Source organism: Phocoena phocoena, chromosome 10 (assembly GCF_963924675.1).
Source record: "Phocoena phocoena chromosome 10, mPhoPho1.1, whole genome shotgun sequence".
Lineage (NCBI taxonomy): Eukaryota > Metazoa > Chordata > Mammalia > Artiodactyla > Phocoenidae > Phocoena > Phocoena phocoena.
The window spans coordinates 67,691,899-67,715,730 of NC_089228.1; the positions used below are offsets into that span (position 1 = coordinate 67,691,899).

Genomic DNA, 23,832 nt, shown 5'->3' on the forward strand with positions numbered 1-23,832 from the left:
GAGAGTCCGCCTGCCGATGCAGGGGACACGCGTTCGTGCCCTGGTCCGGGAAGATCCCACATGCCACGGAGCAGCTGAGCCCGTGAGCCGTGGCCGCTGAGCCTGCGCGTCCGGAGCCTGTGCTCCGCAACGGGAGAGGCCACAACAGTGAGAGGCCCACGTACCGCCAAAAAAAAAAAAAATTTCATACTGTGTAATGGCTCTACTGTATAAACGTACCGTAAATTCATGTAACGTTTAAGTTGCTGCCAATTTATGTGCTATCATAACCAAGACTACACTGAATACTTTGTAGACCTAACATTTTTGCACACAGGAAGAAATATATTTGTATAGGCAACAGGAAGAAATGCGAATGCTGGATCAAAGTGCATGTGCATTTAAAATTTTTTTTAATTAATTAATTTTATTTTTGGCTGTGCTGGGTCTTTGTTGCTGTGCGCGGGCTTTCTTTAGTCGCGGTAAGCGGGAGCTACTCTTCGTTGTGGTGTGCGGGCTTGTCATTGCGGTGGCTTCTCCTGTTGCAGAGCACGGGCTCTAGGCACGCGGGCTTCAGAAGTTGTGGCTAGTGGGCTCTAGAGCACAGGCTCAGTAGTTGTGGCGCACGGACTTAGTTGCTCCGCGGCATGTGGGATCTTCCTGGACCAGGACTTGAACCCATGTCCCCTGCATTGGCAGGCGGATTCTTAACCACTGTGCCACGAGGGAAGCCTCCTTATTTTTTAGATATGCACCAAAATATTTGTGGGTGAAATCATCTGATTTGCTTCAGAATGGTCTGGGAAGGGGAAGTGAATGTGCCTATAGATGGAGCCGGGCTGACCATGGGTTGATTGATGGTTGTTTGTTGGGTCTGGGTTATGAGTTCATGGGGGTGCATCGTATTATTCTACTTTTGCATATGTTCTAAATTCTCCATAACAAAAAGTATAAACAAAAAGTGAGGAGGATTATTGTGATTTAGGGTTGGGGGGAGAAGCCAGGCATCTGCTAGAAGAAATTGCTCAGGCAGAGCTCTGAGGGAGTGAGGCTTTTGGGTGTGTGAGGCCCCAGTATTTCACAGGCACTGGAGCGTGAAGCTGTGCCAGGCGCTTCGGGTACTGAGATGACTGAGGCTCAGTCCCTACCCTCCAGGACAAAGACCAGTCTCAATGCAGGGCCCTGGCTCAGGGCAAGCAAGACCAGAACCCAGTGGGAGAGCCCTGAAGGGCCTGTGAAGCTTGAATAAGGGGAACAGAAGCAGTTATCATTGTTCTGGAAGTGCTGGGAGACCAAGTGGTAAAAGGAGGCATCAGGCAGAGACCACCCAGTGTGCTAGGAAAAGGGAAGCCTGAGGATGGAGCATCAAGAATGTGATCATCCAGGCTCCCAACCAAATCTTTGCTGGAATTGTAGGAAACTGACCTTTGCTTTAGAAATCTGACTTCTTTTTGCGTTCTTACTAGGTGACTTTGGGCAAGTTACTTAAACCCTCTGATCCTCAGTTTTTTCTTCTGTAAAATGGGGATCGTAATAGGGCCCACCCCATAAGGTTGCTGTGGTATTAAATGAGAAAATATTTCTAAACCCCTGAAAAGAGTTTGTGTTAGTTATTATTATCATCAGAGTTTCAGGGAGGAAGTTGCCTTCCCTTGGGGCAAGAAGGTGGAGACATCAGTTATTAAAATGAGAGAACCCCAGTGGGGAGGTGGGAACACCATATTCTCTTCTCTGCCAGCCCCTAATAGGTTTGTGATTTATTTTTAATTTAAAAAGCTGTTTTCTTACAGTGGTGAGCAGGGTCAGATGCAGAAAAGAAGTTGTAGAGAAAGGACCAAATAAAATCCACTGGACCTTGTGAGAAGGTGTGGTTGGCCAGAGTGGTGAGTGTCTCAGGCCAAGAGCCCAGTTCCAGAAACTCCCTCTAGGCCCCCGTTGCCCTCTTGGGGTGGCTTCTGGAACAGGGGGTCTACAGGAGTGAAAGGTCAGGCCCCATGGGGGTGGGGTGGGGCCCAAGCAGGCTCCTCCCTCTGTAGGGAGCACCCGCCTTTCCCCTTCAAGGCTGTGGCTCTGGGACCACTTCCTCTTTCCTCACCCTGAAGCAGGGAGCAGGCCTGCTGAGGCCTCAGGAAAAACGGGACTCCAGGATGCCTTAGCACACCTGTGACCCCAGGTGGGGGTAGCTGAGTGTGCTGGTTGGAGACCTCTCTCCCTGCTTCAGGGGTAGCTGAGGACCACCTTGGAGGCCAGCAGGATGGAGGGGGCGAGTAAGGAGAAGCTGTCATCTGTGTCCAATCTGGTGACTGCATTTGAGAATAGCAGGTACGGGGTAGTGGAGGTGGGAAGGGTCACCTTGGCCAACTGGCAGTCTCCCTCGAGCTCCTCTGCCCACCCCTGGGCCCTTGGGCAGCCCAGACCCTCCCAGTCTCCAGGCTAAGGAGCGGGGCTGGGGCCACCTTGGACCCTCACAGTGAGCAGTTCTCTCTCTGGGCCCTGTCCTGCACACCTCCTCCTGTCTGGGCAGTGCCCACGTCCCTCGGCCATGGGTTCCTTGGAGCATGGGAGAGTGTTGTTGGGGCACCAGGCCTGCGCAGGGGTGAGAGCATGTGTGTTGATGTGTTGGGGAGAGTCCAGACGTGTGTGTAATTATGAGTGAGCGTGGGTGGACCAGATGCCGTGTTTGGGCTGCAGAACTCCACCCGTTGTCTCTCCAGCAGAAATAATAGCTAATACTTATCAAGTGCTTACTCCCTATGAGTAGGATAACCATACAATTTATCATTCAGACCAGGACACAATGGAAACTGAAAGTGAATGCCATTAAATTTTTTTGGTGGGAGGGAGGGGACAATAGGAAAGGTTGAGACTGTCACAGGCAAACTGGGATGTGTGGTCAGCCTACCTATAGGGCACTGTTCTAAGTGTGTTTGCTACTTATTTCATTTAATCATCTAACAGCCTATTAGGGGTAGGTTCCATCTCTATACCCATCTTACAGATGAGAAAGGGGAGGCACAGAGAGGTGGGGAGGCTTTAAGTGCTTTAAGTTCATGGGCAAGGAGCAATGCAGGGGCTTCCATCTGAAGGGAAAAGCCTGAACCGGATGTGTAGAGGTCATTGTGTGTCTGTATGTGACATTAATCCATTCTGCAGGCATTTCTTAAGCCCAGGACTGTGTTAGGGATTGTGACTGTTGTAAGTAGGGTTCTCTGGAAATAGACTCCGGGGTAGAGATTTGCTTCAGGAAATTTGCTGGGGAGGCTTTTGGGAACAATACCTGTGTGGGTGAGGGAGGCAGCTTTGGGCACAAGGAGAGGTTGAACTAACGAGCACTTGGCACAGAGGCTGCAGCCCGTCCCAGAGAGCTCTGGAGGTGGAGGCCTTTCAGGCTGTTCCAGATGAGGCAAAGGGCTAGGTCTTTGTACCCCCACATGGACTAGTCATTGGATGTGGACTTGACCTTAGATGAGGTAGCTCTCTTCTGGAGAGGGCAATTCCCAGGGAGGGACCCAGTCAATAACCTGTCAGCCACCATACCACCAGAAGCCAGGGGAAGAGTGCCTCAGTGCTGAGGGGGTGTGGGTGGCACAGCACAGCATCACACAGGAACTGTATCAGATGCAGGAGCCTAAAGAATGATGCCTGCCCGGAGGACTTCTGTCTTTGGTGCCAAGCTCATGGAATGACCATGATGCCAGGTCATGGACAATAGATATCCTGGGAGGGGCCTTGACGCTCTGCTGAGTGTACTCAGAGCAGGCAAAGCCTCCTGTGGGCTTCATGGTGGAGGCAGCATAGACGTGGACCTAGAAGGGCAGTTCAGCTTCCTGAGCGGGTGACCTGACCCTGCCTCTCCCAGAGGGCTTTGCCGGGCACGTTCTGTTCAGCACCGAGGACAGCTCTAGGCAGCACCTTCCTGGACCACCACCCCACTCAACACGCCAGGTGTGCCCAGTGGAGACCCTAGGCAGCACTTCTAGCAGGAGGAGGCAGCCCTCAGACCAGATGGGGTCAGAGGAGGTCTTGTCGGGAGGATGAGAGTCACCTCTTACTGTGTGAGGGGACCCATGCCAGCTGCCTTGGCCTGAGCTTTCTTGTGAGGCACTTCCTTTCAGTGCCTTAACTGATCTGAAACTGAGGGGTGAAGAGGAAACAGAAGCTGGCCTGGGCACTTGGGGAGAAATGCAGAAGCTGAAACCAAATGTAGATCAGAAAGCCTGAGACTCAGCTAATTCCGTGAGCTGCAGACCAGACCGGTGCGCTGAGGAGCCGTGGTGCACTGGAGTGTCAGAGAGGAGCCATGGGGGACTGGGTCCCAATCCTCTCTCTGCCACCAACCAGGGTGTGACGTGGGGCAGGTCACGTTGACTCTCTGCACCCGTTTCTCCTTGACTCACATGTGGAGGGGCAGTTTAAGGCTCAGGCTCGGGAGCCAGCCTGCTTGATCTGAATCCCACCTCTGCCCCTCTCTTGCTGCAAGATCCTCTCTTTTCCTAGCTGCAGAATAGGGGTAATGAGAAACTTTCTCACAGAGTTTTGAAGATTTTGTACCTGTCTGATCCTCCATTCCCCAGCCTGCCTTTCTTATAAGACACCCTGTGCTGTCACCACAAGCCTTTCCACACCAAAGGGAATGGGTCCCAGCCCAAGTCGTTGGATATATTCCTTGATGGTGGCCTCTGTTATCTAAAGAACTTAACTGGCCTACAAATCCAATAGGTAGGATAACAAAGCCACACTACAAAAGCTCATCCCTGGAGGAAGAGGGAAACTGATCCCAGGCTGGCTTTTCCCACCACTAGAGGTGTGGAGGGCGTAGCTCACACTGAAAAGCCCCAGCTTTATCAGCTCTGCCCTCCCTTTAGAGTGTTCCATGGCTCCCACCTTCCCTCGATATATCAGTTACTGGGATTTTAGGGGATTTCCTGCTTACAGAGACTTAAAACCAGGGGTGAGGTCCACAGGCGAGGTGATCTGGGAGGGCACTTAAAACCCTCTATGTGCAAAAAGAAGGGTTCCTAGCTGCATTTTAAACAAGGAAGTGTGTTGTTCCCCAGAAAACAAGACACAGTCTACACTGACTCATTTTGAAGACTGGAGTTCCCTCCAAGAGAGGTGTTGGGGAGGGCAGTAGAAGTCTCAGTGAGTTCTTCCTGTGCACCAGGTACTCAGAGGCCAGTGAACATCTGTGATTTGCATTAATTGCCCCCAAATCCCCACCAGAGAGGTGCTATTCTTCTCCCTACTCTACAGGCTGGAAACCCTCAGGTCTGCTGTCTTCTCCTCAGGACCCCGGGAGCAGCACCCAGAGTCCACGGCCTGGAGGCTGGGCATCACCACCCTGGGTGCAGGCCTCCTTCACCCACAGGGCCATGGGATAAGCCCACCGTGGAGGAGGCCGTGGACTCCGGGCCCAGGACGGTCAGCAGGAGGTATCTGAGCTCCCTGAAGAACAAGCTGTCCAGCAGGGACTGGAGGAAATCTTGCCAGGCTAGGACCTGCCCCGGCCCAGGGACACAGGTGCCTGAGGGGTAGAAGTGGGGAGCTGGGTGGGGGCCCCTCCACTGACCTCCTTCCTACACATTCTCTCCCAGCCAGAGCCAGCACTTCCCCAGGTGGGGTCTTGTGTGACCAGAGATCAGCTGAAAGCTAGATTCACACCCACCCCACCCTTAACGGCCTTTGATTAAGTGTCTACTATGCGCCCTGCTGCTGGCATTATTTCTCATACCCCTCACTATAGGAGTCTTTTAGGCATGGAAATTGAAACTCAGACAGCTTAAGGAACTTGTCCAAGGCCACACAACTTGGAACCTAGTACCTTTCCCCACTGAAGGAGGCAACAGTGCCAACTAGAAATAGAGGTCAGCGCTAATTCCTGCCCTTAGACTCATCCTAGGCAGGTCACCTCCCTTCTCTGGGTTTCAGTTTTCTTGTCTGTGGAATTAAGAGCTCGGCTGCACGAGGCTGTGCACCCTGGAGCCAGGCTACCAGGGTACACGCCCCAGCTCTTCTGCTTACTATGTGACCTTGGGCAAATCTCTTTAACCCCTTTGTGCTTGTTTCCTCATTTATAAAATGGGGATGGTGACCATAGTAGTACATACTATGTATACTGGTTATCAGTTGCTGCGTAACAAACTACGCCAAAATGTAGAGACCAAATAGTTTATTATTTCTGACAGTTTTGTGGGTTGATTGGAATGCTATTGGATGGTTTTTCTGTTGGTCTCACTTGGAGTTTGTCTTAGTCAGCTCAGGATGCCATAGCAAAATACCACAGACTAGGTGACTTAAACAGCAGAAGTGCATTTTCGTACAGCTCTGCAGACTGGACATCCAAGATCAAGGTGCTGGCAGGGTTGGTTTCTGGTGAGGCTCCCTTCCTGGCTTGTAGATGGCCATCTTCTCACTATGTCCTCACACGACCTTTCCTCTGTTCACATGCTCTCTTGGTGTCCCTCCCTCTTCTTATAAGGACACCAGTCTTAGTGGATTAGGCTCTACCCTTCTATCTCAATTAACTTAATTACTAAAGGCCCTATTTCCAAAATATTGTCACATTGGAGGTTAGGGCTTCAACGTATTAATCTGGGGACACAATTCAGTCCATAACAGGGTCTCTCAAGTGGCTCCAGTCAGATGTTGGCTGGGGTGGGAATGCCCAAGATAGCTCATCTCCCAAGCCTGGTGCCTGGGCAGGGACAGCTGGAAAGCTGTCCTGAGCTGGGATGCTGGCACGGTTGGACCCCTGGCTCCCTCTCACTGTAGTCCCAGGGCCTCTCCTCTCCATGTGGCCTCTCCATCAGGGCAGCTAGACCTGCAGATGTGGTAGTTCGTGGCTCCCAACAGAGCACAAGTGGAAGCTTCCAGGCCTCTTAAGGCTTAGGCCCAGAACTGGCGCAGCCTCCCTCTGCCCCATCCTCTCAGTTAAATCGATCCCAGCGCCAGCCCAGATGAGTTGCAGGAGGGCATGAATCCTGGGAGGTATGTTTCACTGGGGCATCTTTGGATACTGCTCCCATCAGAGGAGACCAAAGCTCTCCTCCTTCTCCTCCCAACTCCCCTGCAGGAGCCTGAGGAGAAGAGGATCGTCCAGGAGCTGCTGGAGACAGAGCAGGCCTATGTGGCACGCCTCCACCTGCTAGACCAGGCCAGTGGCCAGGACGCCCGCTCCTGAGCCCCAGCACCTGGGTGTCCTCACCTCATCCCTGCTCTCCCTTCTGACCCACCTCATAAGAGCTGAGAGTTAGGACCTCGGGGTTTGATTCTAGGAAGCCTTAGTCTTTTTAACTTCATTGGCTGGAGTTCAGGCAGAAATCGGGATTTAGCTCATTAGCGCCACTCCTGGTTCCACCGTTAGTGCCTGGGCTGGTCTCACAGGAGTGGAGAACACACCAGCCAGTCCTTCCAGGCCCCACACAGCATCCTCATCTGTCATTCCAACTCCCAACATCCTCACCATTGTTAGCCCTTCACACTTTCTTAAGGAGCCCTAAGGCGAGAGGGTTAAATCACTGAACGTCAGCAGTGGAATCTTGAGCCTGGCAAAGTCCAAGACTTGACAGACACGAGATAGGCCCATTTCTGACATTCATCAGCTGCCAGCCTTTGGCCAAGTCCCTGTGTCTCTAGGCCTTGGTTTGCGCATCTGTAAAGTGGCCGGAATACAATCTTCCCTGCTTCTCTCTCTTCCCAGGGTTTTTGTGAGATTGACGGGAGATTAAGGAGGTGGAAGCATTCAGCAAGCTGGGGAGGGACCCCAAAGCCCCTGGGACTGTGCTTGTCTCCCCCTGGGCTGTGTTGGGGGTGGAGGTCCTTCTCTGCCACAGGCCCAGTGACCCAGCTGCGGCTGTAGGTGTTCTTCCAGGAACTGCTGAAGGAGGCCCGCAGCAGCAAGGCCTTCCCCGAGGATGTGGTCAGGCTCATCTTCTCCAACACCGCCTCCATCTACCAGTTCCATGCACAGTTCTTCCTCCCAGAGCTGCAGCAGCGGCTGGACGACTGGTGAGGTCCAGCAGGAGCCCCTGAGGCCCCCTGACCACAGCCCTGGTCAGGTCCGGTTGCAGCCCCCAGGGAACTGGGTCTGGCCTATTATGCCCCTGCCCTTGCTGTGTGACCATGACTCTCCTCCTCTGGGCTTGCTCTGTCTGCACAGTGAGGGGCTTGGATGAGGCGTGTGTGTGTGTGTGTGTGTGTGTGTGTGTGTGTGTGTGTGTCCTGGAGAAGGGGATGGATCAGGTCCTCACTAGGCTGAGTGACTTAGGAGGCAGTGGAAATAACCAGCACTAACTGAGGGTTTCCTACTTGCCCTGCCTTGGGCTTTACACCTATTAACTCGCTTAATCTTCACATCAGCCTGCTGTGTGAGGATGGCATCGTGGTTATGCAGGAACCCCTCTCTGTTTTCAGAGATGACTACTAAAGTATTTAGTGCTGAAATTAGTATCTTGCCAAAGAAATGCCATGATGTCTGGGATGTCCTTTAAAATTCTTTGTTAAAAAAGAATCTTAGTCATTGTTAAGTGCAGGGACGGATATATAGGGGTTCGTTATTATATTCTTTTTATTTTATGATTGCTTAAAATTTTTTGCAATAAATTTTTTTGAAAAAAACAATCCTGTGAGGTTGCCTACCATCATGCCCAGTTTTTTCAGATGGGAAAATTAAGGTATAGAGAGGCTAGGTGACTGGCCCAAGAACACACAGCTAGAGTAAGTGGTGCGGTTGGAAATCAGCCTCAAGCGGGCCAGCTCCAGATGGTCAGTCCTTACCGCTCTGCTGTAACAGTTCCTGGGTCGAATGACCTTTTCTTACCTCTCTGAGCCTGGATTTCCTCCTCTCTAAGATGGGCCATTGACTGTCCCTCCTCCCCCATGCAGGGTTGTGAGAATTAAATGAGATGAGACATGCATGGAATCTTGGGCAGTGCTTGGCATGTGGCCCTTGTTGTTGTTACATGAACAAGCATCAGGTGGTTATTGAATGCCTGTTGTGGGCCTGACACTGTACTGGGCTTTTGGGGGAATCCAGTCCGTGGGAGAGAGCAGCACCTGCCCTCAGGGGGCTCACAGTCTAAGGGGGAGTGAACTACACACATGTGTGAGGATGACACGCCCCCCTATACCTGCACCCAGAAGTGCTGCAGTACCTGGTGCCCCTCCTGCAGGACGACCACCCCCCGCATTGGCGACGTGATCCAGAAGCTGGCCCCCTTCCTGAAGATGTACAGTGAGTATGTCAAGAACTTTGAGCGAGCTGCTGAGCTGCTGGCCACCTGGAGTGACAAGTCTCCACCCTTCCAGGAGGTTATCACCCGCATTCAGGTGAGGTTGGGGTGGGGGCGGGGCAGAGCCTGCACTGCCACCCCAGTGTGCAGTGGCTCAGGTTCCCCAGTGATTTGGGGCACCTCCCTGGCTCAGTTGCTGCGCACTCCCCCGACCCTCAGGGGCAGCCTGACCTACCCCTTCCCCCCTCACCCCCACGCTCTCCCTCCTCCCTCCCTCCCCAAGAGCAGCGAGGCCTCGGGCAGCCTGACCCTGCAGCACCACATGCTGGAACCTGTGCAGAGAATCCCACGCTACGAGCTGCTGCTCAAGGAGTATGTCCAGAAGCTGCCAGCCCAGGCCCCAGACCTGGCTGATGCCCAGAGTGAGGACACCCCCAGGGAATCCAGGGGGTTGGGGAGGTTCGAGCCACTTCCATAATTTATGGAGCACCTTCTAAAATGGTTATGATGACCATCAGCCATCAACATTGACCGCTGATACTTCATAGACATTGTCTATAGCATCAGCCACTTTTTTATAGACATTAAGGCCCAGAGAGGTTAAGTGACTTGCTCAAGATCACACAGCCAAAAAGGAACAGAGCTGGGCTTTGAAACCATGCCTTCACCCTCTGGATCTGGGGGGCATTGAAAGTCACAGAAGCCAACGGCCTAAGCCCTGTCTTTTGGTGGCTTCTAGTCTCTCCACTCTGGGTGGGAAATGGCCCCCATCATCCAAATACCTCATGTGCCAGGCTACAGGGGAAGGCTGCTCCTGGGGGTGCTCCTGGCAGGCCCTGAGGCCACTTGATTAAGCCTCAAGGACCTCCTGCCTCAGCCACAAGCCCCGTATTTTCAGGGGGTAACTCTGGCCCTGCCCCCATTTCAGAAGCCCTTGACATGATCTTCTCAGCTGCTCAGCACTCCAACGCAGCCATCACTGAGATGGTGAGCATCCCAGCCCTCGGAATAGAAGCAGCAGGCATCCCCAGGGGCCCTGTCACCTCCTCCCTGCAGCTCTCAGCCTCCCCCAACCCACCCAGGTCTCTGTATCTCCTCATCCCCTGATCCTTCCTCACGACACCTGGCCCACCTCCCCCTCACACCCTGTCCCTGTCCACACAAGGCAAACCTTCCAGAAGCAGGCAGGCCCTGCCTGGCCTCGGCTGAAGGTACACCTCCTGTCCCCAGGAGCGGCTGCAGGAACTGTGGGAAGTGTACCAGCGCCTGGGCCTGGAGGACGACCTAGTAGACCCCTCCAACACCCTGTTGCGCGAGGGCCCTGTCCTCAAGATCTCCTTCCGCCGCGTCGGCCCCATGGAGCGCTACCTTTTCTTGGTAGGGGGATGCTGGGGGGCCTGCCCCACACTGGGGAGGGAAGTCCACGGGCCCTCTGCCCCAGGTTCTGCCTGCCTGGCATCTACCCAGCTGGCACTGCAGGACGAACAGGGACGAGCCTGCTTCTCTATCCTTTTCTACTTTGGCACCCAGGTGACTCGGGACAAGTCACGTGCTACCTCCAGGCCTCAGGAATTTCTAACTGAGGGGGTTCCCAGACTTGCCCTGGGAAGCAACAGAGTCAGAATTTGAACCCAGTCTGTTTGGCTCCAAAGCCTGTGGTATCAATCTATGCTCTAGAGAGTGTACAGCAGGAGGGAATTAGGTTGGCTGCTAGGAAGAACTGCCCTGGTTTGCACTGAAGAAGCCAGGGTGTCTCCTGGAAACTGGTCCCACCTGAAGGTTTTGGGGAGGGAGCTACAATCTCTCATAAGCCCCTGCCACCCTTGGCCCCTGTGAGAAAGGCCTCATAGGTTTCTGATGTCTGATGTGGTCCCTTGATGCCCACAGGTAGGGCAGTCCTTCAGTGACCTACCTGTTGGGTTGGGGCTAGACAACCACTTCCTCATCACACCTGTGAGGTCCTGTGAGCTGGCCCAGTGGGTGGCGAGAAGGGAGGGAGACCCAGTGGGGCTCAGCCCACGCCCAGGGAAGCCTGCCTGATTGTCCTTCCTGCCCTTGCCACTGTGCACACACTCATGCTTGTGTCTCTTGCAGTTCAACAACATGCTGCTCTACTGTGTGCCCAGGGTCATCCAGGTGGGCGCCCAATTCCAGGTCAGGACCCGTATCGACGTGGCCAGCATGAAGGTAAGAGGCACCCCAGCCACCTTCGGGCTTTACCCCAAGGGTGGGACCGAGTATGCGAAGTAGCAGGAGGGGCCAACCTGGGTCTCAGGTCCGGGGCAACATGAAGGTGGAAAAGCTTTGGAGTTAGATCTCTCCCACCTGGCCTCCCAGCCTTCCTGTCCAGGGCCCTTCCCAGCTCCCAGCTTTGCTCTGCTTTCCCTACCATCTACCCCAGTATTTTGAAAACTTTAATACATGCATGAATCCCCTGGGAGTCTTGTTAAAATGTGGGTTCTGATTCAGGAGGTCTGGAGAGGGGCTGGAGATTCTGCATTTCTAACCAGCTCCTGGGTGATGCCAGTACTGCAGCTCCCCAGGCCATACTTTGAGTAGGAAGGGTCTCCACTTTCAGCTCAGCTGCTGACTTGGGTGTGTCCCCATCCAGAGATGGCCACAAATGAGCGGAGACAGCACAGCAGTCCATAGTAGTGCCCATCGACTGGGCGGTCACTGTGGGTTGGGTTGGGCCCTAAATCATCCCACTGGATCCACTTAACAGCCCTGTGATGTAGGGGCTGTTATTATCCCCTGCATTTTTTTGGTTTTTAAAAATCTTTTAAAAATAATAACTTTATTCCCTAAAAATATAGATAATACACATTCCCAAATCAAACTATATCAAAAATATATGCAATATATATTGCATATATATACACCCCATCCCCTAGTTCCCCTTCCTGGAGGCAGCCTTTGCTTCTTGTGAGGCCTTCCAGAGGTAGTCTTTGCATACACAAACTAATAATATATTCATTATGGCTTCCTTACTTTTGTTTCACATAAACAGTGAGAGTATTTTTCACATACACTATTCTGCACTTGACTTTTTTAAGTAACTACTAATTCTAGAGGTGCTTGGAAGTCAGTTCACTAGGAGCTTCCTCATGCTTTCGCATAGCTGCATAGCATCCCAGCATGTGGATGTACCGTAATTTGTTCAGCCAATCCTCTACTGACAGACATTTAGATTGTTCTCAGTTGTCAGTGTCTGCAAATGAGACTGCAGTGAATAACTGTGTACAGTATGCCTGTGTGTAAGTATATCTGTAGTTAATCCCACTTTTAAAAGGAAATAAAGTGGTACGTCCAGACAATGGAATATTATTCAGTGATAAAAAGAGATGAGCTATTAAGCCGTGAAGAAACATGGAGGAAATTTAAATGCATATCACTAAGTGAAAGACGCCTATCTGAAAAGGCTACATATATACATACATACTATGTATAATACTATGTGATTCCAATGATATGACATTCTGGAAAAGGCAAAACTATGGAGACAGCAAGAGGATCAGTAGTTGGGGGAAGAGAGGGATGAACGTGGAGGATTTTAAGGGCAGTAAAACTATTTTATATGGTACTATAATGGTAGATAACAGTCATTACACATTTATCCAAACCCACAGAATTTACAACACCAAGAGTGAACCCTGATGTAAACTATGAACCTTGGGTAATAATGATGTGTCAGTGTAGATTCATTGATTCTAATAAATGTACCATTCTGGTGGGGGAATGGTATTAATGGAGGAGGCTGTGCATATGTGGGCTCAGGGAGTATATGGGAAATCTCTGTACCTTCCTCTTAATTATGCTGTGAACCTAAAACTGATCTTTAAAAAAAAAGTCTTTTTTAAAAATAAAAAAAACCCAAGGCCCAGAAAGATTAAGTAACTTGCTTGGGGGTCACACAGCAAATCCTGGTTTGCATGATCAAACTCAGGTATAACAGAGTCCAGAGCCTCTGTACCTAACCAGCATACTATACAATCTCCTACTAAGGCTTCAACCTGGAAAGATAAAGCATAGGGTGGAATTGAAGGCATAGTGGAGGAAATGGGAGGGGAAACTTCTTGACAGCCCCTCTGATCGCTCCTGAGTCCTGGTGGCTGGGGCTGGAAGAAGCAGAGGTCAGATCTGGCCTGTCTTGGTACCCTTCCATCTCCCCCTTCCCTATCCCTATTGACTCCCCCTCCCCCCACCCATCTCCCAGGATCTGCCACAGGAGAGAGCTGCAGGCAGAACTCGAACCAGGATACTTCCGCCTCTGGAGAACCCCTGAGCCTCTGAGAGCCCCCAGCAGGAGGGCCTTGCCCCTGCTGCTGACTGGGCTTGCCTGGCGTTTGGGGCTGAATCAAGGGCTTGGGGGTGGGGTGTAGCCTGCGGGTGATGAGGGCTGATGGAGGGACTTGGGCACCTTCTGGGGCTTCACAGCCTGTCCCCCATATCTCAGCTGACTGAGTTCCTCTAGGAATGCAGCCCCCCCACCCTGTGTCATCCAGCTTTCCTAACTGAAGTGGCCAGAATGTCCCAGAGGCTAGGGTGCGTGCAAGCTTGTAGGTCTGGGAGCCTTGGTGAGTGAGACTGAGAACGGCAGGTTATGGAAAGTTAAAGACAGAGAAATGGAGACAGGCAGCCCTGTCTTAGGACTGGCAGAAACCCAGGCATAGAAAAAGAGAGGCAGAGATTGACAGAAAAGCCAAGAAATATGGAGACCACAACAGACTATCGTAAAGAGAAAATACATAGAAATGGGCCTGACAGTGTCAGATGCTCAGGGTATGTGCCGAGGGCTCCCAGGCCCAGCGTGTGCTGGGTTCCTGGCGTCTCCAGTCCCAGTGAACATAGTCCCTACAGGGCGTGTCTGGTGCTCTGGAGGCCGCACAGCGCCCACTCCTGGATGGCACGGGCCTGGCAGGAGCAGAGCTGTCCACCTACCCGCATTTGTGCAGGAATCATTTCCTGAGTCTAAGGTTTGGAGGCGGGTCTGACCTTTGACCACCATGATGGCTCCCACTGGCCGTGACCCACTGGCCTCCTCCTTCCTGAGTGTCAAGGAGACCTAGTTCTCAGCAGCTGATTCACCCCCCAGGGTCTGACTTGGTCCTATCGTTGTGCCATCCTGTACAGGGCCAGCCTGGGAAGAAGGAAGGGGTAAGGGTACATATGTACTCAGCGTCTCCATGGACAACTGTGCAGGTTGTGCACTGTGCAAGCACACTTCAACTAAGATGAGCACACCTCATCCCCAGACAACAGCATAGATTGCATATTTACAGTTCTCACTGTCCGGCAGATGGCAGTCAAGTGTCTGGTTCAACAAACCAGATACTTGACTGAATGTTACGCCAGTTTGCCAACAGATGTCAGTAAAGTGTTTTGAGGAAGAGGTGTCTTTCTCTAATTAGCACAAAGGCACTGTGTGGGCTGGCAGGAGCCTGAACCGGCCAAGTCTGGTGGTTGAGCCTAGGTATTGCAGAGCTCGGGGAATTGTCCTCTAGAAACCTTCATCCTGCCCCTCTGCAGAGGTGGTCCCTCAGGTCAGGGACTCTTCCCACTTCCCCTTTTTCTATCAAAAGCATCATGTTTCTTCCTGGCCGTGGACTCCAGACCTTAGATTTCTCCCTTCTTTTCTCTCCTTCACCCAGTCAGGCATGGAGTCTTGCCAGATTCCAGATACTGTTCCCCAGGTAGAAACCTTTTCTCTCTCCAGGCAGGCATGGACCATTCAGGCTATCCCTCCCTAACTGGCCTCTGGGCTGCTGGTTTGTCCTATTTTCCCCAGCCCTTCAACCCTTATAAATAGCTGCTGGAGTGGCTTTCCCAAACACCTGTCTCCACATGAGCTTCTCCATTTATAAACCCTTAGAGCCTCCCCATTGTCAAGGGTATCAAGTGCAAATCACATCAGGCCCCTTCTAGAGGGAACGGACTGGTTCTGTGGGCCCAAGAGGTAGACTAGGCCTAACGTGAGATAGGATGTTCCCAGAGTCATGCTCTCTGAGGTGTGGTGGGCCGCCTGAAAGTGTGCCAAGGCCTGGTCACCTCGTGGCAGGGAGCCCGCAGAGGGACCCACATGTCAGGTGGATTCAGTGACAACAAAGTTCCTCCATGCTAGGCCCTTGGGCTCTAGGTCTGTTATCTTAGCTTCCCTTTGTGACTCTGTCTCCACATTGCCTGGGAGAAGTCTGTGCTTACTGGGCTCTGGGAGTGGGGTGGAAATAGATGTGCTTCTGCTTTACCCTTAGGGACCAAAAACCGTAATTTGAATCTTCATTATGCTCTTTAGATGCTGTGTGACCTCAAGCAGGTCTCTTGCCCTCTCTGATCTTCATTTTCTCATCTCCCAAATGAGGGTGATAATATCTACCTGTCCAGACTGCTGTGAAGATTTTCTTTAACTTTTTATTCTGGACACTTTTAAGCTGAGAAAATGGTACAATGAACCCCCATATACTCATCACCTGGCTAAAACTGGTTTACTCAGCAATCCCCTTCTTAATCCCCTTTTCCAATGGATTATATAAGAGCAAATCTCAGACACATAATCATTTCACCTATAAATACTTCAGTATGTCTCTTTAAGAAATAAGAACTCTTTTTTTTGCCCTAAAAGTTGCCAACAGTACCATTATTACATCTAACAAATTAATGATAATTAGTTAATAACATTAAGATCCCTTGGTTTTCCTTGACTGTCTCATAATTGTCTTCTAACAGCTGATCTGTTTGAATCATTTGTAATATGCTTCTTACATCCCCTTTTATCCATTATACCTCCCTCTCCTAGTTTTTCTCTCATTTATTAGTTGAAGAAATCAGATCATTTCTCTGGTAGAGTTTCTCACAGTCTGGATTTTGCTGACCGCACCCCTGTGGTGTCATTCAGCATGTCCCTCGGTCCCACATAATTCTTGTAAACTGGTAGGTAACCATAGATTCAGCTGTGCCAGGGGACTGTAGCTGTTGACAGGTACTGCCTTCAGGGGCACATGATGGCCATTAAGCATTAGAATTAATTAGTGGGTTCAGCAGTTGTGCTGATTAAATGAGAACATGTATGGGGTGCTCAGTGGCTGTCGCATAGTAAGTGCTCTGTGACGGGTGGCTTTCATAACGGACTCGGGACCTGTGGAATTCTAGGACAAGGATGGTAAAAGACAGGAAGTTGGGGGGGGGTCTGTTGGATCTGTGTATTGGATGATCAATTCCTTCATTCACTCTATGGGGTAAAAGGGTCTTGTTCTAGGCTGTACATCTGGTCTTGAAAAAGCTGTGTCCCCAAACCCAATTTGTGACCCAGTTTCCATTTTGGGTGACTCCTTTGTCAGGAGCCGTCACCCCTACCTCACACTGGGCCAACTTATCTGCTAAGGTTCCAGGAGCCCTAAGTCCCATTTGCTGTACAGGGTGAGGCCAGATTGCAGGCACATTTGCCTGGCTTGATGGGATTAGGGAGCAGTTGAACAAGCTCCCTATCCTTGTCTCTAATTTGAATTGTCCTTGGGGCACAGTTCACCTACCTCCCTGCCACAGTGCCTGGGGGGCGGGTGGGCGAGTCTGAGCAGTCTCTCCCTCCCATTCCGAGCAGGTGCGGGAGCTGACTGACGCCGAGTTCCCCCACTCCTTCCTGGTGTCCGGGAAGCAGCGCACCCTGGAGCTGCAGGCCCGGTAGGCAGGCAGGCTGAGGGCCGGGTGAGATGGGAAAACTGGGAGGGGCTGCTCTCCTCAACGCCTGTGTTCACTTTCCAAGCAGGTCCCAGGAGGAAATGATCTCCTGGTTGCAGGTATCAGAATGCTCCAGGGCCCCTAGGATTCTGACCTCCCCACCCAGGCTGCGGGGGAGAGAGGGATGCTGTGTGTGTGTGTGTGTGTGTGTGTGTGAGTGCACACCCACCTGCTTGCTCCCTGTTCTTCCTCAAAGTTGCTCTGTAGTAGTTGGAGTCAGAGCTGGGTTCAAATCTTGCTGCCTCTCACTGCCTAGCTGGGTGGCCTGGGGCGAGTCACTTAATGTCTCTGAGCCTCAGTTTTCACATCTGTAATCTGGGACTAATATTTTCTCCTCCCTTAAATCAGGCAATGTACACTTGGAATCTAACCCCTAGCACCCAGTAGGCTTTTAGCAATGTTTGTGGAATGTGTAGATGGATTCACAGATGAGCAAGCCCTTCCTGCCGCCCCCCAACCACCTCCCTGTGCTCTGCCCCTTGCCCCAGGCCTGCCAAGCGGCCATTGACCAAATCGAGAAGCGGAATGAAACCTTCAAAGCTGCGGTCCAGAGCCCTGAGGGAGACACCCAGGAGCAGGAGGTAAATGAAGGCTCTGTATCCCTCCCGGAGCCGCCAGCCTTACACAGGAATGATTCCCTCTCTTTGTTCTACCTAGGCCAGCTTGGAGGGCTGGAGAGTGTCACCCACCATGAATGATTTGAAGGGATCGGGGGAAGCTTACACACGCCAACATCACCCTACTCAGAAACTCAATGCCAAAGATTCCCCCATTAGCAAAAAATTCCTTTGGGAGGCTTTATGTGCAACTACCGCTAGGAAGGATTTTACATCTATATGTATAACTTGGGCTGTGGGGGTGGTGTGTGTGCAGGTTTGGGTTTTTTTTTTTTTTTTTTTTGCTATCTTTCAAGAGTTCTTTATTTATCTCTATTAATTCATGCTCCAAGGGCAGGGACTGGTCCTCAGTTTGAAAGAATCAGAATTGACTATGTCAGCAAACAAAAGCAAATCAGTCTCTGAATCTTTTATAATGTGCAGTGAGTATGTCTGCCCTATGCTCTAGAGAGACAACATCTATTTTCAAGGCTGATAGCTATAGGAAGATTCTTGAAAAGACAGTCCAGAAAAAAGGAAACACAAGAGACCCTAGGAGAACTGTCTCCCAACATTTATCTTTTTTTTTTTTTTGGAATTTTAAAATTTAATTTTATTCATTTTTTATACAGCAGGTTCTTATTAATCTATTTTATACATATTAGTGTATACACGTCAATCCCAATCTCCTAATTCATCCCACCACCACTCCCCCACCCCCGCCACTTTCCCCCCTTGGTGTCCATACGTTTGTTCTCTACGTCTGTGTCTCTATTTCTGCCCTGCAAACCAGTTCATCTGTACCATTTTTCTAGGTTCCACATATATGCATTAATATACGATACTTGTTTTTCTCTTTGTGATTTACTTCACTCTGTATGACAGTCTCTAGATCCATCCATGTCTCTACAAATGACCCAATTTCGTTCCTTTTTATGGCTGAGCACTATTCCATCGTATATACATACCACATCTTCTTTATCCATTTGTCTGTCAGTGGGCATTTAGGTTGCTTCCATGACCTGGCTATATTGTAAATAGTGCTGCAGTGAACATTGGGGTGCATGCGTCTTTTTGAATTATGGTTTTCTCTGGGTATATGCCCAGTAGTGGGATTGCTGGGTCTAAGATAGTTCTATTTTTAGTTTTCTAAGGAGCCTTCATACTGTTCTCCATAGTGGCTGTATCAATTTACATTCCCACCAACAGTGCAAGAGGGTTCCCTTTTCTCCACACCCTCTCCAACATTTGCTGTTTGCAGATTTTCTGATGATACCCATTCTAACTGATGTGAGGTGATACCTCATTGTAGTCTTGATTTGCATTTTTCTAACAATTAGTGATATTGAGCAGCTTTTCATGTGCTTCTTGGCCATCTGTATGTCTTCTTTGGAGAAATGTCTGTTTAGGTCTTCTGCCCATTTTTTGATTGGGTTGTTTGTTTTTTTAATATTGAAAGGCATGAGCTGTTTATATATTTTGGAGATTAATCCTTTGTCCATTGATTCATTTGCAAATAGTTTCTCGCATTCTGAGGGTTGTCTTTTCATCTTGTTTGTAGTTTCCTTTGCTTTGCAAAAGCTTTTAAGTTTCATTAGGTCCCATTTGTTTATTTTTGGCTTTATTTCCCTTACTCTAGGAGGTGGATCAAAGAAGATCTTGCTGTGATTTGTGTCAAACAGTGTTCTTCCTATGTTTTCCTCTAAGAGTTTTATAGTGTCCAGTCTTACATTTAGGTCTCTAATCCATTTTGAGTCTATTTTTGTGTATGGTGTTAGGGAGTGTTCTAGTTTCATTCTTTTACATGTAGCTGTCCAGTTTTCCCAGCACCACTTATTGAAGACACTGTCTTTTCTCCATTGTATATCCTTGCCTCCTTTGTCATAGATTAGTTGACCATAGGTGTGTGGGTTTATCTCTGGGCTTTCTATCCTGTTCCATTGATCTGTATTTCTGTTTTTGTGTCAGTACCATATTGTCTTGATTACTGTAGCTTTGTAGTATAGTCTGAAGTCAGGGAGTCTGATTCCTCCAGCTCTCTTTTTTTCCCTCAAAACTGCTTTGGCTATTCGGGGTCTTCTATGTCTCCATATAAATTTTAAGAGTTTTTTGTTCTAGTTCTGTAAAAAATGCCACTGGTAATTTGATAGGAATTACATTGAATCTGTAGATTGCTTTGGGTACTATAGTCACTTTCACAATATTGATTCTTGCAATCCAAGAACATGGTATATCTCTCCATCTGTTTGTGTCATCTTTGATTTCTTTCATCAGTGTCTTATAGTTTTCTGAGTACAGGTTTTTTACCTCCTTAAGTAGGTTTATTCCTAGGTATTTTATTACTTTTGTTGCAATGGTGAATGGGATTGTTTCCTTAATTTCTCTTTCTGATCTTTCATTGTTAGTATATAGGAATGCAAGAGATTTCTGTGCATTAACTTTGTATCCTGCAACTTTACTAGATTCATTGATTAGCTCTAGTAGTTTTCTGGTGGCATCTTTAGGATTCTCTATGTATAGTATCATGTCATCTGCAAACAGTGACAGATTTACTTCTTTTCCAATTTGTATTCCTTTTTTTTTTTGTACGCGGGCCTCTCACTATTGTGGCCTCTCCCATTGCGGAGCACAGGCTCTGGACACGCAGGCTCAGCGGCCGTGGTTCATGGGCCCAGCCGCTCCGCGGCATGTGGGATCTTCCCGGACCGGGGCACGAACCCATGTTGCCTGCATCAGCAGGCAGACTCTCAACCACTGCGCCACCAGGGAAGCCCTTGTATTCCTTTTATTTCTTTTTCTTCTCTGATTGCCATGGCTAGGACTTCCAAAACTATGTTGAATAATAGTGGTGAGAGTAGACATCCTTGTCTTGTTCCTGATCTCAGAGGAAATGCTTTCAGTTTTTCACCATTGAGAATGATGTTTGCTCTGGGTTTGTCATATATGGCCTTGATTATGTTGAGGTAGTTTCCCTCTGTGCCCACTTTCTGGAGAATTTTTATCATAAATGGGTGTTGAATTTTGTCAAAAGCTTTTTCTGCATCTATTGAGATGATCATATGGTTTTTCTTCTTCAGTGGTGTGTCACATTGACTGATTTGCATGTATTGAAGAATCCTTGCATCCCTGGGATAAATCCCACTTGATCATGGTGTATGATCCTTTTAATGTGTTGTTGCATTCTGTTTGCTAGTATTTTGTTGAGGAGTTTTGCATCTATATTCATCAGTGATATTGGTCTGTAATTTTCTTTTTTTGTAGTATCTTTGTCTGGTTTTGGTATCAGCATGATGGTGGCCTCATAGAATGAGTTTGGGAGTGTTCCTTCCTCTGCAATATTTTCGAAGAGTTTGAGAAGGATGAGTGTTAGCTCTTCTGTAAATGTTTGATAGAATTCACCTGTGAAGCCATCTAGTCCTGGACTTTTGTTTGTTGGAAGACTTTTAATCACAGTTTCAATTTCATTACTTGTGATTGGTCTGTTCATATTTTCTATTTCTTCCTGGTTTGGTCTTGGAAGGTTATACCTTTCTAAGAATTTGTCCATTTCTTCCAGGTTGTCCATTTTATTGGCATAGAGTTGCCTGTAGTGGTCTCTTGTGATGCTTTTGTATTTCTGCGCTGTCCGTTGTAACTTCCCCTTTTTCATTTCTAATTTTATTGATTTGAGTCCTCTCCCTCTTTTTCTTGATGAGTCTGGCTAAAGGTTTATCAATTTTGTTTATCTTCTCAAAGAACCAGCTTTTAGTTTTATTGATGTTTGCTATTATTTTCTTTGTTTCTATTTCATTTATTTCTGCTCTGATCATTATGATTTCTTTCCTTCTACTAATTTTGGGTTTTGTTTGTTCTTCTTTCTCTAGTTCCTTTAGGTGTAAGGTTAGATTGTTTATTTGAGATGTTTCTTGTTTCTTGAGGTAGGCTTGTATTGCTATAAACTTCCCTCTTAGAACTGCTTTTGCTGCATCCCATAGGTTTTGGATTGTCATGTTTTCATTGTAATATGTCTCTAGGTATTTTTTTATTTTCTCTTTGATTTCTTCAGTGATCTCTTGGTTATTTAATAATGTATTGTTTAGCCTCCATGTGTTTGTGTTTTTTACGTTTTTTTCCCTGTAACTGTTTTCTAATCTCATAGTGTTGTGGACAGAAAAGATGCTTGATATGATTTCAATTTTATTAAATTTACCGAGGCTTGATTTGTGACCCAAGATGTGATCTATCCTGGAGAATGTTCCGTGTGTACTGTGTACTTGAGAAGAAAGTGTAATCTGCTGTCTTCGAATGGAATGTCCTATAAATATCAATTAAATCTATCTGGTCTATTGTGTCATTTAAAGCTTGTGTTTCCTTATTAATTTTCTGTTTGGATGATCTGTCCACTGGTGTAAGTGAGGTGTTAAAGTCCCCCACTATTATTGTGTTACTGTCGGTTTCCTCTTTTATAGCTGTTAGCAGTTGCCTTATGTATTGAGGTGCTCCTATGTTGGGTGCATATATATTTATAATTGCTTTAGCTTCTTCTTGGATTGATCCCTTGATCATTATGTAGTATCCTTCCTTGTCTCTTGTCACATTCTTTATTTTATTTTATTTTATTTATTTATTTATTTATTTTGCGGTACGCAGGCCTCTCACTGCTGTGGCCTTTCCCATTGCGGAGCACAGGCTCCGGACGCGCAGGCTCAGCAGCCATGGCTCACGGGCCCAGCCGCTCCGCAGCACGTGGGATCTTCCCGCACCAGGGCACAAACCCGTGTCCCCTGCATCGGCAGACAGACACTCATCAACCATTGTGCCACCAGGGAAGCCCAACATTCTTTATTTTAAAGTCTATTTTATCTGATATGACTATTGCTACTCCAGTTTTCTTTTGATTTCCATTTGCATGGAGTATCTTTTTCCATCCCCTCACTTTCAGTCTGTACGTGTCCCTAGGTCTGAAGTGGGTCTCTTTTTTTTTTTTTTTTTTAGACATCTTTACTGGGGTATAATTGCTTTACAATGGTGAAGTGGGTCTCTTGTAGGCAAGATATATATGGGTATTGTTTTTGTATCCATTCAGCAAACCTGTGTCTTTTGGTTGGAGCATTTAATCCATTCACGTTTAAGGTGATTATTGATATGTATTTTCCTATTACCATTTTCTTAATTGTTTTGGGTTTGTTTTTGTAGGCCCTTTTCTTCTCTTGTGTTTCCCACTTAGAGAAGTTCCTTTAGCATTTGTTGTAGAACTGGTTTGGTGGTGCTGATTTCTCTGAGCTTTTGCTTGTCCGTAAAGCTTTTGATTTCTGCATTCAATCTGAATGAGATCCTTGCCAGGTAGAGTAATCTTGGTTGTAGGTTCTTCCCTTTCATCACTTTAAATATATCATGCCACTCCCTTCTGGCTTGCAGAGTTTCTGCTGAGAAATCAGCTATTAACATTATGGGAGTTCCCTTGTATGTTGTCATTTTTCCCTTGTTGCTTTCAGTAATTTTTCTTTGTCTTTAATTTTTGTCATTTTGATTACTATGTATCTTGGCGTGTTTCTGCTTGTGTTTTTCCTGCCTGGGACTCTCTGTGCTTCCTGGACTTGGGTGGCTATTTCCTTTCCCATGTTAGGGAAGTTTTCGACTATAATCTCTTCAAATATTTTCTCAGGACCTTTCTCTCTCTCTTCTCCTTCTGGGACCCCTATAATGCAAATGTTGTTGAGTTTAATGTTGTCCCAGAGGTCTCTTAGGCTGTCTTCATTTCTTTTCATTCTTTTCTCTTTATTTTGTTCTGCAGCAGTGAATTCCACCATTCTGTCTTCCAGGTCACTCATCCGTTCTTCTGCCTCAGTTATTCTGCTATTGATTCCTTCTAGTGTATTTTTCATTTCAGTTATTGTATTGTTCATCTCTGTTTGTTTGTTCTTTAATTCTTCTAGGTGTTTGTTAATTCTTCTAGGTCTTTGTTAAACATTTCTTGCACCTTCTCGATCTTTGCCTCCATTCTTTTTCTGAGGTCCTGGATCATCTTCACTATCATTATTCTGAATTCTTTTTCTGGAAGGTTGCCTATCTGCACTTCATTTAGTTGTTTTTCTTGGGTTTTATCTTGTTCCTTCATCTGGTACATAGTGCTCTGCCTTTTCATTTTGTCTATCTTTCTGTGAATGTGGTTTTCGTTCCACAGGCTGCAGGATTGTAGTTCTTCTTGCTTCTGCTGTCTGCCCTCTGGTGGATGAGGCTAAGAGGCTTGTGCAAGCTTCCTGATGGGAGGGACTGGTGGTGGGTAGAGCTAGGTATTGCTCTGGTGGGCAGAGCTC

The 23,832-nt window shown here is 48.3% G+C and overlaps 1 protein-coding gene across 1 annotated transcript in view; it reads left to right on the plus strand.

Moving 5' to 3' along the window:
* Nucleotides 1-2,076: 2,076 nt before the first annotated feature.
* The window catches only part of FGD2 (FYVE, RhoGEF and PH domain containing 2), a 28,186-nt gene continuing 6,430 nt past the window's right edge, over nucleotides 2,077-23,832 (plus strand). The window contains exons 1-12 of the mRNA XM_065885256.1: nucleotides 2,077-2,301; nucleotides 5,268-5,499; nucleotides 7,052-7,132; nucleotides 7,838-7,986; nucleotides 9,150-9,306; nucleotides 9,493-9,631; nucleotides 10,138-10,196; nucleotides 10,440-10,586; nucleotides 11,304-11,396; nucleotides 16,804-16,883; nucleotides 16,969-16,999; nucleotides 17,429-17,521. Coding sequence (XP_065741328.1) covers nucleotides 2,234-2,301; nucleotides 5,268-5,499; nucleotides 7,052-7,132; nucleotides 7,838-7,986; nucleotides 9,150-9,306; nucleotides 9,493-9,631; nucleotides 10,138-10,196; nucleotides 10,440-10,586; nucleotides 11,304-11,396; nucleotides 16,804-16,883; nucleotides 16,969-16,999; nucleotides 17,429-17,521 — 1,329 coding nt within the window. The 5' untranslated portion in view covers nucleotides 2,077-2,233. The remainder of the gene's footprint in view (nucleotides 2,302-5,267; nucleotides 5,500-7,051; nucleotides 7,133-7,837; nucleotides 7,987-9,149; nucleotides 9,307-9,492; nucleotides 9,632-10,137; nucleotides 10,197-10,439; nucleotides 10,587-11,303; nucleotides 11,397-16,803; nucleotides 16,884-16,968; nucleotides 17,000-17,428; nucleotides 17,522-23,832) is intronic.